General features: G+C 61.2%; 2 protein-coding genes across 3 annotated transcripts in view; both read left to right on the top strand.

Moving 5' to 3' along the window:
• TRABD (TraB domain containing) overlaps positions 1-12,412 on the top strand; it is an 18,139-nt gene extending 5,727 nt beyond the window's left edge. The window contains exons 2-10 of one of the 2 annotated variants that reach the window (XM_008568949.1): positions 5,297-5,368; positions 5,692-5,770; positions 6,211-6,377; positions 6,730-6,870; positions 9,825-9,935; positions 10,056-10,195; positions 10,512-10,684; positions 10,765-10,876; positions 11,039-12,412. In XM_008568949.1, the coding sequence (XP_008567171.1) occupies positions 5,297-5,368; positions 5,692-5,770; positions 6,211-6,377; positions 6,730-6,870; positions 9,825-9,935; positions 10,056-10,195; positions 10,512-10,684; positions 10,765-10,876; positions 11,039-11,216 (1,173 nt within the window). In that variant the 3' untranslated portion in view covers positions 11,217-12,412. The remainder of the gene's footprint in view (positions 1-5,296; positions 5,369-5,691; positions 5,771-6,210; positions 6,378-6,729; positions 6,871-9,824; positions 9,936-10,055; positions 10,196-10,511; positions 10,685-10,764; positions 10,877-11,038) is intronic. The other variant, XM_008568948.1, reaches the window with a different exon arrangement.
• Positions 12,413-12,438: 26 nt separating this feature from the next.
• Positions 12,439-16,742, top strand: part of LOC103587490 (selenoprotein O) — a 21,454-nt gene continuing 17,150 nt past the window's right edge. Inside the window, exons 1-4 of the mRNA XM_008568963.1 lie at positions 12,439-12,449; positions 13,517-13,605; positions 14,596-14,772; positions 15,227-15,285. Coding sequence (XP_008567185.1) covers positions 12,439-12,449; positions 13,517-13,605; positions 14,596-14,772; positions 15,227-15,285 — 336 coding nt within the window. The remainder of the gene's footprint in view (positions 12,450-13,516; positions 13,606-14,595; positions 14,773-15,226; positions 15,286-16,742) is intronic.

Raw genomic sequence — 16,742 nt, 5'->3', positions numbered from 1 at the left:
GGGCTCGGGGCAGCCTCCTTAGCAGAACGGCGGATGGGCCTCCAGGCGCAGCGCCCTCCCCGGGCCGCTGTCCCCCACGCTGTGACCGGGAGGGAGGGAGAGCCGCCCAGGGGGCTGCCGGTCGGCGCCGCAGGATGGCCGTGCTACCGCGGTGTCCGAGGCTGCTGGGCGAGCTGCCAGGAGCAGGCTGCGGGGAAAGGCCAGCCCTGCACAGCACCCCGCGGTGACGGCCCGTGCGGGGGCCCTGCTTGAACAGTGACTGGGCCCCAGCGGGGTCGGCCACATGTGCTGGCCAAGGAGCTTTATAGGGCTGCAAGTCAGGTGCAAGTTAGTTTCCCCTCTCGTCCCAAACTGCCACATCCGCATAAAGCTAGTCCTGCCCAATCCAGGAGGGGTTTCCAGTGGCCACAGATGCCCAGGCTTCAGAAAAGGGGTGTAAGGCAGGTCAGGGCTTTGGGCCACACCCTGCTACCTCCCAGCCTGTCATTTCTTTCTGCCAGCCCCGGGTCTTTCCAGTTTGACACCCCTGGCTTTCTGAGCAGGCCCGATGGGTCGGTTGAGAGGTGAGGGTCTTTCTACGAATTCCTTTTGGTGCTGGTCTGCCTTTGGCCAGCACCGGGAAGCCAGGCTGGGATCTGGGGAACAGTTGTTAGAAGGGTGAGGGGACAAGATGCCGGTGGACTCGGTTGCTGAGGGCCTGTTTTCTTGCTTGTGGACAGCCCCTTCTCAATGTACCCTCATGGACGGGGCAGGGAGTGAGAGCTGTCTGTGTCTGTTCCTAGAAGGGCACTGACCCCATCGTGGGGCTCCACCCTCATGACCTCATCTGAACCCAGTCACCTCCCCAAGGCCCCATTTCCTAATACCATCATATTGGGGGTAACGGCTTCAGCATATGAGTTTGAGGGGCACAGTTCAGTCCACAGCAGTAGTGCCCGGGAGAGGGAAGAGCCACAAGGCCTGGGCGGGTGGGAGGTGCAGTCTGAGGTGGCCATGGACCCCATAGCCTGCCACTCACACTGAGCCGTCTGATGGATGCTGGACAAATGTGTCAGGTATTAACCTCATCCAATGACTTTTGTCCCAGGGCTGCACACCCAGGTGGGTCCCTGATGCAAGTAGGGCTTTTCCAGCCCCCTGAGCCTGGCACCTTCTCTTGTACACGGAGCAGGATGTGCCCTCTTGGGGGCTGTTGGAAGTTCTCAGAGGGTTGAGATTTGTTCTTCTGAGAGCTCATAAGTGATTCTGCTGCTTTTGTCTGTGTGAAGGATTACAGTTTTCAAGCCAGACCACTGTGCTGTCCCTTTCTACACATGAGAAAGCAGAGTGCTTGGAGAATGAGTATTTTCAGGCACTGTCTGGGGTCTCCTTAAACCTGGCTGCTGGTTCTTTTCTTACCCTGTGGGTTTTGACCCTTTTCTCCATCCAGGGGACAGCCCACACCCAGCAGAGCATCTGAGAGGGCTGGAGTGTCCCTGGATGTGGTTCACATTGTGTGACCAAGAGAGGACCTTCTATGTGTGGACAGGTGGATGCTGGCCCTGAAGCAGGTGCTGAGAATCTTCTTTAAACTGAGGCTGAGCCAGCTGAGGCGTCCTACCCAGGGCAACACAACGTCAAGTATGTGTCTGAGATCTGACCAGCCCTGTGGCCATTTCCCCGCTGTCTGCGGCCTGGCCTGTTTGCCCTCCAGCCTTGCTGAGGTGGCTTTTTCCACACACTGTGTACAGCACGAGCCCAGTCCTGCGCCGTGAAGAGCAGTTGAGCTGACAGAGGTGTCATCTGCTTCTCACTGGGTCCCATAGGCTCCAGCGCATCAGCCTTGCTGTGTAGCCGGGTAACAGTGTCGGAAGCCGCGTGCTGGGCTCCCTGGAGTTGTCCAGCCAGTGGGGATTAGAAGAGAGGCACTTATTCTCCTGGAGGTGGCAGCAAGGGGTCTGCTGATCTGTGCTGATGGGCCTGAGCCTGTCCAAAAAGGCCAGGTGGGAAGTACAGGCTGCTGAGGCCGACAGTGCCGGGCCCAGTGTTGGGGCCCTCGGTGCAGAGGCTGTGCTGGAGGAAAGGAAGGATGCAGGGAGATGGAGGCCAGGCACGGTGGTTTTGGGGGTCTGGGGAAGGGCCCTTCGCTCTCCTCCAGGCAGCTGGGAGAGACCTGGGTCACAGCCATAAATATCTGACAACACACAACTGCAAGTGGGGACGGGGGGGGTGTTAGTAGGTGCTGAAATTACATCCGAAGAGGGTGTCCAGGGGCCGTGGCCGAGAGTGTTGGAAGATGTGTGGAAGTGATAACGTCAGACAGAGACGCTCAGAACCACAGACTCTTGGCACTGGGGGGCCAGTGCTGGGAGCTGGAAGGGGCGGGTCCTGGCACTGCAGTGGAGTAGCCCAGCCATCGTGGGGCTCAAGGCTTGACTTCTGGCCATGCTGGCCTCTCTGTCCTCTGACCCCCACATCTGCCGATTCTTGGAGGCTTGAGCTTGCATCCCCCACGCATGGCCTGAGCTGGGCCCTGGGCCTCTCCATGGCCGCCTCAGAGCCCTGGGTCTGACCAGTCCGAGCACACCGAGGGCAGGCAGAGGCCGACCGCTGACCTGCGGCCGCCACACCCATGGGAGGGAAGGACGTGGTCGCCTCCCATTCGCTGGCTGTCACACAGCCTCCTGCTGGCCGCACAGGGTGTTTTCTTAAGAGGTTTTTCCCTAGTGCTTTGGCAGCCCGGTGCTGCTTATAAGTAGGACTGTTTGCTTCCATGTGTTAAGCTGGACTGAGGACGATTATCTCCTGTTTCCCTGGCAGGCTGCCCTGGGTCGATGAGCCCCTGGGGCCACTGTCTGGCCTCAGGGAGTGGGAGGGGCTGGCCCTGGTACGGAATGGGCACTAGTCACAGCCGTACTGGGGGCATGCTCCTCCAGGCAGCTCTGCACACCTTCCTGTTTATGTTTCGGTGGGTGCCTGGCATCAGTGGGGCACTTTAATCTGTAAATCAAGGAAGAAGGAGGGCCTGGGGGTGAGGCCCAGATGAGCCAATGCCTGTGGGATTTGGCCAAGGCCTGGCAGGCTCAGACCGGGTGCCAGCAAGGCTGCTTCCTGGATGGGCCCAGAGGGAGGGGGGTCCAAACTCAGAAATCCAAGTGCAGGGGAGTGGAAGCCCTGCTCTGGAGGCTGAGCCAGGCACCGAGACCCCAGGGCTGTGCCTAGGGGTGGGCTCCCTTCCCCGCTGCAGAGGCCTACTTGGGGTTTGACCGCTGCCCTTTCTAGTCTCAGCTGACCCCCACCCCCACCCATGGCCAGGTTGCTCCTTCTGGCCCTGACCCATTGCCCTATTCTGAGCTGTCCCTGCCCACCTGGCCCCTGAGCTGCCCTCCACACACCACAGAGGATTACTTCCTGTTTGCAGATGAGGAAACGAGCTAAGAGGTGCAGTGACCGCCAGGACCAGGCCCAGGGATGTAGGTCCTTGATGCTGGCCGGAGGGCCCAGGTCTGCGTGCTACAGCTGAGTGACTGCAGGGTGCAGAGGAGAAAGAGCCTGCGGCAGCCTCGTATTCATTTACTGCTTGTTTTACTTTCCGCTATGAGAGTTTCAAGAGGTGGGTGGCAACAGTGTAGCGGGAGTGAACTGGGAAGCTCGTGCAGCAAATGTGGGGTCAGCCAAGCCCTCATCCACCTGCACCCCCACCAGGTGCATTGCTTCACCCGGAAGGACACATCTCTGGCAGGTGCAGACACTTTGAAAAAAACCAGGATACCTTCCCAAACACGCTGCAGACAGATTAGAATCGCTGCCTGACGCTACTGCATCCAGCGGTCATCAGACTCCTCCAGCAGGCTCATCATCTGTAGCCCATGTTCTCCAGTGGGGTCCCCATTCGGCCTGCACACTGCCCGTCTGGCTAGGCTAAGGCCTGGTATCCTCACGGCGCCAGTTGTCTAGCTCTTAATCCTATTCATGACGCCAGTTGTAAAGCTAGGTGACCACACCAGTTGTCGGGCTCTTTTACCTGCCAGTAATCCTGCACCAACTGGGCTGATTGTTGAGCTAGGGGTGGGTCTGGAGCTCACAGACCCCTCAAGCCCATTCTCAAACCCTTCATATGCCAGGCTGGGTCACCAGACCCCTTCACGCAGGTCTATGAGCTAGGTAACCGGCCAAAAGGTCCTTGGAGCCATAGGTTGGAAAGCATGGCTGCACCGAGCGGACACCTGAGGCCGATGCCGGCCCGCCTGCCTCACTCAGACTCTCTTCCCTTTCTCTCTCTCCCTCTCTCTCTCTCGCTCTCTCTAAAACAAAACTAAAAAGATACACTGGCGCATGTGTGGACCCGAGGCAAGGGCCCTGACCAAACCATTCTATTTTCCCAACACTGCCCTTGGCCCACCTGCCAAATCTTCCTCCCCCTGCGGCGTGTTTGTTACAGAGCCGTGGCGTGTGCCTGCGTGTGCTGGTGCTGCCGTGCACACGCTCCTGGCTCCTGCGGAGGCTCGCACATTCTGCTTTGAGTGTGTTAACAACTCTACCAGGGCGTCCGTGCCCCGGGAGGTGCCCAAGTCCCTCAAGTCTGTCGAGCGCTGTGCTCCTCTTGCGGCTGAGCAAATCCAGGAGAACCCCGTGGAGGCAGAGAGCGTGACCCGCACAAGCGTGGCCGCTGATCCCTGCTCTGGCCACCCCGGGCACGGGTCTTACTGCTGCTGTGGAGCTGGTGCCTGGAGCCAGTGCCAGCCCTGCCCGGAGCTCCTGGTTCCTTTCTGAGAAAGACTGGGAGGAACGCGGTGCCGCAACGTCCTCTGAGGGGCCGTCGTGTTTCTAGCGCGGCTTCTTTTCCCCGTGTGCGTTCCCTGCCCCGCCTCTGGGCTGCACATCTCTGCGTGACTCAGGCCAGAGCTGTGATTACTGCGAGGGCTGGGAGTTCCTGTGAAGGACTTTTTGGGGTCCATACAGGGACAGCGGCCACGTTGCCGTGTCCTAAAATAAGCCCCGCTCAGGAGTTCCGCACGGTTGGGACATGACTGTCTTCTTCCACTGCATCTGCTCATGCGCCAGGCTGGGGGTCGGGCGTCCCCAGCTCCGGCTCAGCTCTGACCCCTGCACTGCGGCGACTCGCTGTGCACATCACCTGTGTCTTCTTCACGGTAGAGGCCTGGCCTGCTGCAGCCATCCTTTCCCACCTGGTCCCGACCCCAGAAGACCAGGGACCTCGGCAGCCTGGGACCGGCAGGAGGTGGCAGGCGGTGCTGCCGGGGAGGGGAGGCCGCAGTCCCAGCCCCAGGTGAGCACGGCCTCTGTGTCTCCTCAGGCTTCCCCCAGCGGTGCCGGTGCTGGAAGCCACCCAGCCATGGAGGGGGAGGGGGAGCAGCCGCCTCAGGAGGTGAGTGGGAGGCGGGGGCCCCGGGCTCTTCCTCCTGAACGGTCTGGGGCTGGGCAGTGTCTGCACTGTGGCCTCACAGCAGAGCGCGGGGCCGCAGAGGACACTGCCCTCCCCACGGTGTGACATCCTGGGACAGGGGTCATGCAGTCTCCAGTCAGGCGGGAAGCTGCTCTGTGGGAGAGGGGCCCTGTCTGCTTGCAGGCACCGTGACAGCTGACGGTGGCGCGGGGGGTAGAGTCCCAGGGACACGGGGCAGCCACACACACTTCTTGGCCATCCAGGATGCATAGACACCCAGCGTGACCTCTTCCCTCCTCCTGCAGGCCGATGTGGAACCCATCGTGACGTCAGGGACTTCAGAGTCGGTGCCCAGGGTGCTTTCCGGAGACCCCCAGAACCTGTGTATGTCTTCCCTTGGGGTCTCAGCCAGACTAGGGATGTGGGAGGGGAAGGGAGGCCACTGCCCGGCCGGCAGGGCCCTGGACAAGGCCCAGGGCCGGTGCTGTGAGGCTGGGCCAACCAGGGTCAGTGTCCTCTGCTGGCCTCAGAAACGGCACCAGGGGCCCCTGGCAGTAGCTATTCTTCCAGGCTGCGGGGAGCCTTCTGCAGGGGCTGGCCTCAGGGTGCTGGGCTATAGGAGCGCTGCCCTTCCTTGCTGCACCCCAGTGTGCCCCTAAGGTGGGCACCGACTCCCGTCTACTTGGGTCCTTTCCCCCTGGTTGAGCTGCAACCGAGGCCGGTGCCCCCCTGCCCTCCGCCACCAGAGCCTGCCAGTGTGTGGGCAGCTGTCCCCAGAGCTGGGCCTCGGCCTGGGCACACAGTGACCTCTGCTGTCATTGTAGCTGACGTGGACGCCTTCAACCTGCTCCTGGAGATGAAGCTGAAGCGGCGGCGCGAGCAGCCCAACCTGCCACGCACCGTGACCCGGCTGGTGGCGGAGGACGGGAGCAGGGTGTATGTGGTGGGCACGGCCCACTTCAGCGACGACAGCAAGAGGGACGTAGTGCGGGTGAGCACCACCCACTGGTCGTCACACCAGTGTCCCCTCGCAGGCCCCGTCAGTGTGGCCACCGCAGCCAGGCGGCCGCCTCTTGCAGTACCAGGGTCATGAGGTCATGCTTCCTGCCCAGGACTGTGAATGCTTTGGGTTCTTTATCTGCCATAGTGACAGGTGAGCCTCTCACACCTTCCCTCTGTGGTCACTTAGAGGGTTGAGTTATCAGCACAGCAGCATAGCCCGTCAGCACTGGGGTCGCACCAACACTGGGTGCCCTCAGGTGTGGCCTTCCTGTCCTGGTTGTGGCTCTGCCGCAGGCATGCAGGGCTGTGTCCTCATGAGGGGTGACCCGCGGCCCTTGCAGACCATCCGGGAGGTGCAGCCTGACGTGGTGGTGGTGGAGCTCTGCCAGTACCGGGTGTCCATGCTGAAGATGGACGAGCGGACACTGCTGCGCGAGGCCAAGGAGATCAGCCTGGAGAAGCTGCAGCAGGCCGTGAGACAGGTGTGCACAGGGGCCCGCACCGCTGGGGTCGGCAGCTGGCTCTCCACTCTGCAGAGAAGGGGGCCCAAAGCCACCTGCGTGCCCTCACCCAGCTCCGCCCTCGTCACCGGGGCCTGGGGTAGACCCGGCCTTCTGGTCAGTGCAGTGGGCTCTTCTCTGCCCTGGGGGGCTCTGTCTGGTGGAGGACCCTTCACCCTGGCCAGTGGGAGAAGAGAGGGGCTTGTTCATCCGGTTTCAGACCCCAAAGCAGGAGTTGGTCAGTGCCTTGAGGAGCCCCAGGGAGCCCAAGTTTGCCTAGCAGGTCACTGGGGATGGGGCGGGCCTCAGAGCAGGCCCCAGACCCCTGTGTGGCTCCCAGGCTCTCAGGCCCAAGGCAGAGCTGGGTGCTCCTCATCCTGCACCCTCAGCCCCACGGTGACAGGAGAACCGAGACCCAGGCAGCACTGGCTCATTCGCCTCTATGTTTTCAGAGGAGATTGGCACGTGTAACCCTGACTGCGATCAGTACACCTCGCCCTTGTCCAAAGGACAGTGTTAGCACGGTCTTGTGGAAATGTCCCCAAACACCTGCTGGTACCTGATTTTCATCTGTGAATTCCCCTGGGTGAGGGAAGTCACCAAAGGCCTTTACAGACCCCAGTCCAGCTAGGGCCGGGCACCGCAGGCCAGCCTCTCTGGAGCTCCAGCTGGTACCATCTGGCCCGAGTCACCCACTGCAGGTTTCGTGTCAGTCTATACTGTTTATTATGCTCCAGGCCCCCACGCAAGCAAGGACACTCTGAGCAGGCAGGATGCTCCCAGGGGTCCAGGTGCTGCCAGCCTTGGGAGGGTGCAGTGGCCTCCAGAGCCTTGCTGCCCTTCCTGGGAGAAGCATCCCCAGAGGCTGCCAGCCTGGCACCATGTCAGTGTCGATGTGGCGTGCCTGGTGTCCCTGCCGCTGTCTTTGTTGGCCTCTGCAGGCAGACGTGGGGAGGGACAGGCTGCCTCTGCAAGGCCTGGACTCCAGCCCGTTTGCCCAGGATCAGCCTGTGCCCCACAAACACACGGTCTGGCCATCCCTGACAGTGTGCAATGGCCCTTTTCAACACCACTGTTTTATAAAGGATTTTTTAAAGAGGAGATGCATTTGTTTTGGTTTTTTTTATTTTTTTTTTTATTTTTTATTATTTTTTTAATTTTTATTAAATCAAAATTGATTATACATATTTTGGGGGTTCCACATTGAGATATGTTGATCAAATCAATATTACTAGCATATATATTGTTAAAATCATACTTATTCTTTATGCCCCTTGTCCAATCTCTCCCCATCCCCTCCCTCTCCCCTCCGTCCCTGTAATTACCCTAGATTCCTTCTCTCCTTCTGAAAGGATACTGGTTACTCTGTTGATTTGTTGCCTAGACGATCTGTCCAATGCTGACAGGTGTGATCAGGTCCCCCAATATTATCATAGAGCAGATGCTTCTTCTGTCACTCTGAAATGGGCTTTGTGGAGAGAGACATCCTCTTCTTTTCTTTGGTCTCTGCTGGTGACTCTCCTTGTGTCAATGCGCTTCAGTGGCTAGCAGGCCATCTGTGTGGTGGTTGTGGCATTTAGCTGCTTTCATGGCAGCCATGGTTACTGTGGTGGCTGTGATGGGCCACCCAGATGGAGGAGATGTTTTTGGCCTGCTCCTTGGTGCTTGTGGTGTGCCTGGTTGTGGGGAGTGTCTGGTCCCTGGATCCATGCCTCAGGTCCCCAAGTGGGCCCTGAGGCGCTGGCGTGGTGTGCCTGGATGTGAGATGCGGGTCCGGTCCCCTTCTCCATGCCCCAGGTCCCCAGGCCGGCCCCAAGGTGCTGGTGTGGTGTGCCTGGTTCTGGGAGGAGGGTCCGGTCCCTGGCTCCACGCCTCGGGTCCCTGGTTGGGCCATAAGGCGCGGGTGGTATGCCTGGGCCAGAACTAATTTTTTGTCCTTTGCTTGCTTTTAAAACAGGGGAACTTCCTGTGGGAACCAGTACTTGAGCTCTGTGGCTGAGCTAAATTGCTGCTTTGCTGCTGTTTCCCTAGGGAAGGCTTTTCGTGCAGCTCAGGGTGTAATGGTTGACCGTATAGGTACTTCCAGCTCTCCAGAGACCCGGTGCACCTGGGTTGTATAGAAACTCTGATCTGGGCCTGAGTTTTTCATCAAACTGCACCGCATGCAATTCTGTAGTCCTGACCAGTCTCCTCCGAGTGGTCCTGTGCTGATTGGGGGGTGGACCAGCTGTCCTGGCTGTGCCCAGTGTTCTTCCAGTGTGCCAGTCCCTTGTGATGACTCACCAGCCTCTGAATGGCTCCCCTTTTTCAGCTGTTCTGGCTCCTAGCTTCTGCGTGGGTCCACGGGAATCCTATTAGTGGTCTTGCTGTCCTGGGGGCCACCAAGTCCCTCTTCTCACCTGCCACCTCCAAATAACTCCATCCAAAGGGCACAGCTGCGGCTTCTGCCGGCTGCTGCTGCAGTTGCTCAGCAGCTGGAGACTTAAAGCAGCCGCAGCCTGAAACGCTCACAGCAGCTTTTTCTTTCTCTCATCATGGTCTCTCCCACCTTCATGCACTCTGTAGGTCTCTCCTCCTCTTCCCGAGCTCCAGCAGCCCCACCTTGGCTGATGTTACATGTTTATAGTTGTAAACTGGTTGTTTTGTGGGAGAGAGTGACGCTGGGGACCCTCTATTCCGCCATCTTAACCAGAACTCTATCAAGGAGATGGATTTGAACAGTGGTTGTTGAGGCCAGAATGCGCCTGCTCTGGTCCAATCCTCCCACTGACAGGGCGGCCCCACATCTTGGGCGTGGAGGGGGCTGAGGACATGGCCCTGTGTGCAGAGCTGACTCCTCTGCAAGGCTGCGCTCCTGGGCCCCATCCCTCCAGAACTGCTCTGCCTGCCTTGCCCTGTGCACAGCGTGGCTGACACCTGCTCCCCTCTCCCTGCAGAACGGGCTCATGTCTGGCCTCATGCAAATGCTGCTGCTGAAGGTGTCTGCCCACATCACCGAGCAGCTAGGCATGGCCCCTGGAGGCGAGTTCAGGGAGGCCTTCAAAGAGGTGGGCACTGGGCACAGTCTGGGGGGCGACTGCCTGGATGTGGCTCCCAGGAGAGGAGTGTGGGGCTAGCGGGAGCTGTCCAGGGCGCCCATGACTCCCTATCCCCGGCCTCTGCTGCAGGCCAGCAAGGTGCCTTTCTGCAAGTTCCACCTGGGTGACCGGCCCATCCCAGTAACCTTCAAGCGGGCCATCGCCGCCCTCTCCTTCTGGCAGAAGGTCAAGCTGGCCTGGGGCCTGTGTTTCCTGTCAGACCCGATCAGGTAGGGCAGCCTTGGCCTGGGAATAGTGGCTAGCAGCCCAGGGACGACCCACAGGGTGGTCTGGGGGAGGGTGCTAGGCCCATGTATAGCCCAGGCCTGGCCTCACCATGTGGCACATCTACATGTGGCCACACCTGCTGTCTCGTGCCAGCTGGGCCAAGCTCCTCAAACGAGTTCCTCTCTGCCCCTTTGTTCCACCATAAATTCCAAGTAAATGGTGCTGTGGTCCCTGACCTGTGTGAATAGCACCAGCCCCCTGCAGCCATCCCCCCACCCCCATCCTTGGGGGGCTAGCAGCCGTGCCCTCTGCCCCCAGCAAGGATGACGTGGAGCGCTGCAAGCAGAAGGACCTGCTGGAGCAGATGATGGCTGAGATGATCGGCGAGTTTCCCGACCTGCACCGCACCATCGTCTCAGAGCGCGACATCTACCTGACCTACATGCTGCGGCAGGCTGCCCGTCGCTTCGAGCTGCCACGCGCCTCTGATGGTGACCAGCTGCCCACACGGGGCTCCCTGGGTTGCTGTGGCTCCTGCACTGGTGCTGACCCCTGGCTTCCTCCCCCACAGCTGAGCCCAGGAAGTGCGTCCCCTCTGTGGTCGTGGGTGTTGTGGGCATGGGCCACGTGCCTGGCATTGAGAAGAACTGGAGCACCGACCTCAACATCCAGGAGATCATGACGTGAGCGCCCACCCCCCGTGGTCTGGGTTCCGCCCCTCGAGCCCCCAACGTGGAGGCTGGGCCCCTGGGATGCCAACCGCAAGTAGCGGTGACTCCATGCCTGGGGCTGGGGCTTGGGGAGCCCAGGCCCAGCCAGGCCCAGCCCTCCCCTCCCTCCCCCAGCGTCCCCCCGCCGTCCATCTCCGGAAGAGTGTCCCGGCTGGCCGTGAAGGCCGCCTTCTTCAGCCTGCTGGGCTACGGCCTGTACTGGATGGGCCGCCGCACCGTGAGCCTGGTCCTGTCGCTGCCCGCCGCGCAGTACTGCCTCCAGAGGGCGTCCGTGGCTGGGCCGCGACAGTAGGAGGTGCTGCCGAGGGAGTGGCCATGGCCAAGGGGCAGCGTGGCAGGGCTGCTCCCCCGCGTCACAGCTGAGGGGCTCCTGAGGAGCTGGTGCCACCCGCGGGAACTTCTTGGGTGCCAAGCGCATCCAAGCCCACCTGAGGCCTGTGCCACCCCCCATGGGGGTCCAGGCCAAGCCACACCTGCCCTCTCCTTCCTGCCTTCCCCTCCCCCAACCCGCCCAAATAAAGGATTATTTAACTATTTGAGCTCAGGCTTCCCAGCATCCCCCTCCCCAACCCCCACACACTGCAGGGGCTGCTCACTGGCACCAGGACCGAGATGGCCCAGCTCGAGGGTGGCCGTGGCCAGGGCTGGGGGAGGGGCTGAGGCCTCCAGGTGTGGGGCTTGGCAGCCGTCCCTACCTCACTGTGCCTTCTCATGCGCCATCCAGCAGCAGCATCTGGCCCCAGGGTGTCTCACGGTGGGTTCCGGGGCCAGGCGAGCCTGGGGAGGCTGGATGCCCCATGCAGCTGCTCAGCGTGGGCTCGCGGAGCTTTGACCCCAGCTGCACTGTGGCATCCTGGGCTCGGCCTGTCTGTTTTTGGCTTTTTTAAACATCTGAAAATTTTTTACTCAGGTAATTTTAACTTAAAAGAAGAAACTGAAGCAAATGTCAGGAAATACAAGCCTTAAATCTGGTCAGGACAAAGAGGAAGTCTTTTTCTTTTGGTCTCGGTGTCCTGGGTGGGCGAGTGTGCTGCAGAAGGTCGGCTCCGGGGGTCCAGGCTGCCCCTCTGGGCCCTGCACCTCCAGCCCAGTGCGGGGGTTGTGGCCCCTTCCCTGCAGGGTTGGGAGGGCTTGAACCTGCTTCCTGTGTATCCAGCAGGGTACCCAGGGGTGGCCCTAGCCCTCAGTGCACAGACAGCGTGGGTGCCAGTCTGTGCCCACTGGGGTGCTGCCCTGCTCAGCACCCTGGCCCAGACACCCCTGCATGGGATCCACTCTTCCTGGGATCTGTGTACCATGTGCCGTCTGCACAGCCCCAGCACAGGCCCATAGCAACGTCTGTTTGTCTCTGTGTTGGCTCATTGTGATCAAATCATGTGGAACCCACACTGCGTGCTCCGTGGGGGCCGTGGGGGCTGGGCCCTATCCTTGTTGTCACACACTATGGATCTCATTCCTTAGAAACTGAAATAAATTCTAATTTTGGAAGCTCCTGTTTTGTGAAGTGTGTGGACATGGGGCTCAGGTGACAAGAGGGTCCTGGGGGGACTTGCTGCCACCTGCCTCCAGCAAAGGATACAGGTCCTGGGCCCCCAGCACCTGCCTCTACCCGCTCAGTGCCAGCCAAGGGACGTGCTCAGAGCTCCCGCCTTCACCCCGTCTGGTGCACACCTTGGGCTCCCTGCCCTGCTCAGTCCCCCGCCCGACATGTGGGAGGGAGCAGGCAGGGTAACCCCAGGCCTGAACAAAAGGCCCAACTGGGACCAGCAGCTCAGATCTGCCCAGGAGCATCCAGGGCGGTGGGCTGTCCTGCAGCTGGAGGCGGTGGGGATGCAGAGGGTTGTGCTGGTGGGCTGCTGGGTGGGCTCTTCCTAACACGTCTGCCCCTTCCGGAAGCATGGCTGCCTGCCCCAGGCTGGGGCTCACTGTCCTCTGCCTCTCTGTGGCCTAGGTCCACTTGGACGTACATTACTGAGGGCCAGTAAGGGTAGCCAGCAGGTGGGCCTTATGAGCCACAGAGGTGGGCTGGGGGCTTCACAGCTGCTGAGCCTGCCCGACTGGGGTCTTCTCTCCACAGATCCAGGGGGTGGTGTTGAAACCCCAAGGTCTGGCGGGGCAGTGTGTGGGAGAGGGGCTGGATGGGCACAGGCTGAGCCTCCTGGCCTTGGGCAGTCCCCACCAGCAGGCCTGCCCACTCCCCATGAGGACCCACCTGGTCCCAGTCAGGGTGTCATCAAGACAGGCAGCCCTAGACCCATGTTAGGACGGGCGAGCTGTGCTTGGGGCAGCCCCAGACCTCTGCCACACTGGGAAGAGGAAGGTGGGGAGAGCCACGGCAGACCCCCGGGGCAGCAGGGGAGGTCTGCACTGACCTGTCGGGGACAAGCATCCCAGGTAGTGGGAAGAATACAGAATTTAGGTCTCGCCAAGGCTGGGGCCAGCAGAGGGGGAGCCCAAAGCAACACCACTTCAGAAAGAAGAGACAGCTGTGGCCTGAGCTGAGGGGCAGCGGCTGTCTGTCTGCCAGGATGAGGGTAGTAAATGCTGGATTGTTCCGGGGCCCGGCCCTCTCCTGGCTCCGCATCCCGGCAGGGAGGGACTGCCCTCAGACCTGGGTGGACAAGCCGAGGGCCGGCAGCGCATATACGCCGTCCAGCCAGAGGGGCGGCGCCCCCTTCCAGGTGAGCAGCCCTGCAGTAGGGGCGGGGGGACGGTGACTGATGAGGTGTTTTGTGCCCATGTGTTTGGCAAAAACAAAAGATACTAATATTTTTGATTGGCACGAGGAAGGGCAAGGCCAGGCTCACTCCCTAATGGAGCATCGGTCACAGGCTCTTTCTAGAGCCTCCACTTCTCGCCTGGCACAGAGGTGTCCACTGAGCACTGTCCATAATCTGGAGGGTCTGGGCAAAACCTAGATGTGCATATGGAAAGGAATGAACAAGGAGATCGTGGCACAGCGGTGTTTAAGAGTAAGGACAGGGCTGGCCAGTCAGCTCAGTTGGTCAGAGCGTGGTGCTGATGACACCAAGGTCCAGGGTTTCATCCTTGCAGTGGCCAGTCACAAAAAATAAAGAATGAGGAGGGACTCTGAAGACTGGAGGGGAAAGACCCCAGGATGCAGTGTCGAACGGAAGAAGGCAGCCTGAGAGCAGCAGGGAAGCGGCCTGCACCAAGCTGAGCAGCAGCCCTGGGGCACGACTGGACCTTCCCCCGTTCTGGATGTTCGGATCTCTGTTACGGTGCACGTGTGCATTACATCGGTAAGCAGGTGCATTTCTCAAATAAAAGCTGCTTAGGGCAGCATGGATGTCCTCTCGGGAGGCAGAGGGGCAGGCCTGTGTGGACCGGCCACAGCAGGTAACTGCCCCAGCCCCTGCCAGGTGCTCTGTGACACGCATGAGGACGGTGACTGGACTGTGATTCAGAGTCTAGACCAGAGCAGGGAGGGGCTGGCACAAGTACAAACAGGGCTTTGGAGACTTGGGAGGAAGGAGGGAGCACAGCCGGGCCTTGTCCTGGGGCTGCCTCTTTGACACTCACTGGGAACACAGGGCAAGGACAGTGGAGGGAGTGAGGCTGGCCTCTAGAGTAGATGGCACAGAAATGGGGGATGTGGCCTGGGCGTGTGAGGAGGTGGCCAGCCTAAGGCTGGGTGCCCACTCCTGCAGGTGACCACTGGCTGGGGCTGCAGCACATCTCGGACGTGACGGCCCAGCCAGGCCTGCAGATTGAGCTGATGGTGGACCTGGGGTACGTGGACAGTCTCATGCTTTGGGCCCACTATGACAACTTCCACGTGGACAAGGAGGACCAGCTGACCCTGAGCCAGTACTTGGGGAACACTGGTGAGCACCTGGGAGGGGTGGGGGCTCTCGGCCACCTCCACTACCCCCAAGGGACTCTTCCTGCCCTGCTGAGATGCCCTAGCAGGCTGGGAGTGGTGAGCTTGCACAGGGGTGGGGGAGGATGCGGCCCCAGAGACCCCTGACTTCCCACCTCCATCTGCCCTGGGGGTCCCAGATGGTGAGGCAGCCCTGGGCAGCCAGGGTTGGGAGGAGCCCTGAGGGCACAGGCGAGAGGGACCATGGAGCCTGCTGCCCATGCTGGCCACACTATGCAAGGGATGTGTTCTGGGGCTCGGGCCACAAGGACAAACAGGAGGGTGGCTCCTTCAGCACACTTGACCACGACCGTGACAGCTGCATGAACTGCACCGACACCGTCAGCTGCGGCCAGGCAGACCTCAATGGGCTCTGGCCAGGGCATGCGGGGGACCCTCTGGCCTGCACTGGGCCACAGGCAGCACCAAGTGGGCCCTGGGTTCCACCATGCTGCGCATTCCGGCATCAAGCGCGTGGGTGGGCGGAGCCTCGCTCAGGAAATGTTCAGGCCCTGCTGCCTGCTGTGTCCTCCTTCTGTGAGAGACAGTCACCAAGCTGCGAGCTTGTTGAGGGTAGCCGGCTGCACACAGAGCCTGACACCCACAGACCCTCAATAACCCAGTCCCACCAGATCCCAGAGCGCTGATGAGACGGTGAGCCAGACCGGAGAGGGGACGAGGTCAGGAGGGCCCAGGGTCTGGGGAAGCTGGGTGGTGACCCCGGGCTCTGGCTGGGTTTCCCAGGGCAGTTAGGGAAGAGGACGCTGGGGACCGAGGCGGGCAGCTCCACCAGCAGGCCAGGTGGGGGCTCCTCTAGAGGGAAGGGACCGAGCACCTACACTCACTGGTCACCAGGACGCGACCTCATCACGTTCCCCTCATCCACGCCACCCCCAACCCCACGCAGAAGGTAGTAAGGGACCCACCGTGGCCACATAGCTCCTCAGGGGCACAGCTGGGTTCCCACGGGGTCTCCGAAGCCCAGGTTGTGGCCCAGGAGAAAGTTCTGGATGTGCTCCTTAAGGTGAAGTGTAGAGTCGGGTTGCTGGAATAGAGTGACCACAGCCAGGAGAGAGCAACCCTGTGAGTGTCCAGCGTCCCTGCGCCCAGCTCGGGTCTCAGGTTTCCCTTTATGACCACACCGGGCAGGAGATTGGAAAGGGGGGCACGTGCAGGGTCAGCTCGGGATGGGCACCAGAGGCTCTTCTGAACCCCTCCATGCCCATCCTTCATTCTGCAATACTGACCCCAAACTCCTCACCTAGGATGGCCCTTCAAGGCCAGGCCAGGCTGGGCCGTGGGTATCTGTGGGGTCTGCTCTGGGGGAACAGGTGCGCGACCATCAGGGTTCCTGCGCCCCTAGACTACAGGTGCTAAGGGAGCGAGATCTTTCCAGAAAGAAGCGTCGCGTAAGGAAGGACGCAGGGCGGCGTGTGTGGAGTCGTGCGCGGAGCCGGCGGCACTGTCCCCGTGCAGAGCGTGTGGGTGCGCGCGTGTGTTTCCCCGCTGGCCAGCACAGGGACGGACCCTGGACCTGGTGTCACACCACCGCGCTCCACCCGTGCCGAGTCCAGGACACCTGGCGCGGCACCGTCCGCCGGGGCACCGACCCTCGGCCACATCTGCCCCGCGGGGCTGAGGACGGCTGGGGCCGGGCTCTTACCGGCTCCACCCCGAGCTGGAGGACACCCCAAGGGCCTTCTGGGGACGTTGCGCGACACGTCACCCTACTCGGAGCAACCTGACTGTCGCGCGTCTCGGGACCCGCTGGCCCTTAGAGCGTGGCACTGCGGCTGCCCCCCCAGCCCGCGGCAGCCTCTGCGCGGACCGTCGGCGCTCGCAGCCTTGGGGCGGGACCCCGCACGGGCGACATATGGACACGGCAAACAATCAGAGCCAGGCTTCTGGAGGGCGCGGTCGCGGACACCGCCCCCC

The sequence above is a fragment of the Galeopterus variegatus genome, unplaced genomic scaffold (assembly GCF_000696425.1).
Source record: "Galeopterus variegatus unplaced genomic scaffold, G_variegatus-3.0.2 Scaffold454, whole genome shotgun sequence".
NCBI lineage: Eukaryota > Metazoa > Chordata > Mammalia > Dermoptera > Cynocephalidae > Galeopterus > Galeopterus variegatus.
This window is presented reverse-complemented; position numbering and strand designations above follow the sequence as displayed.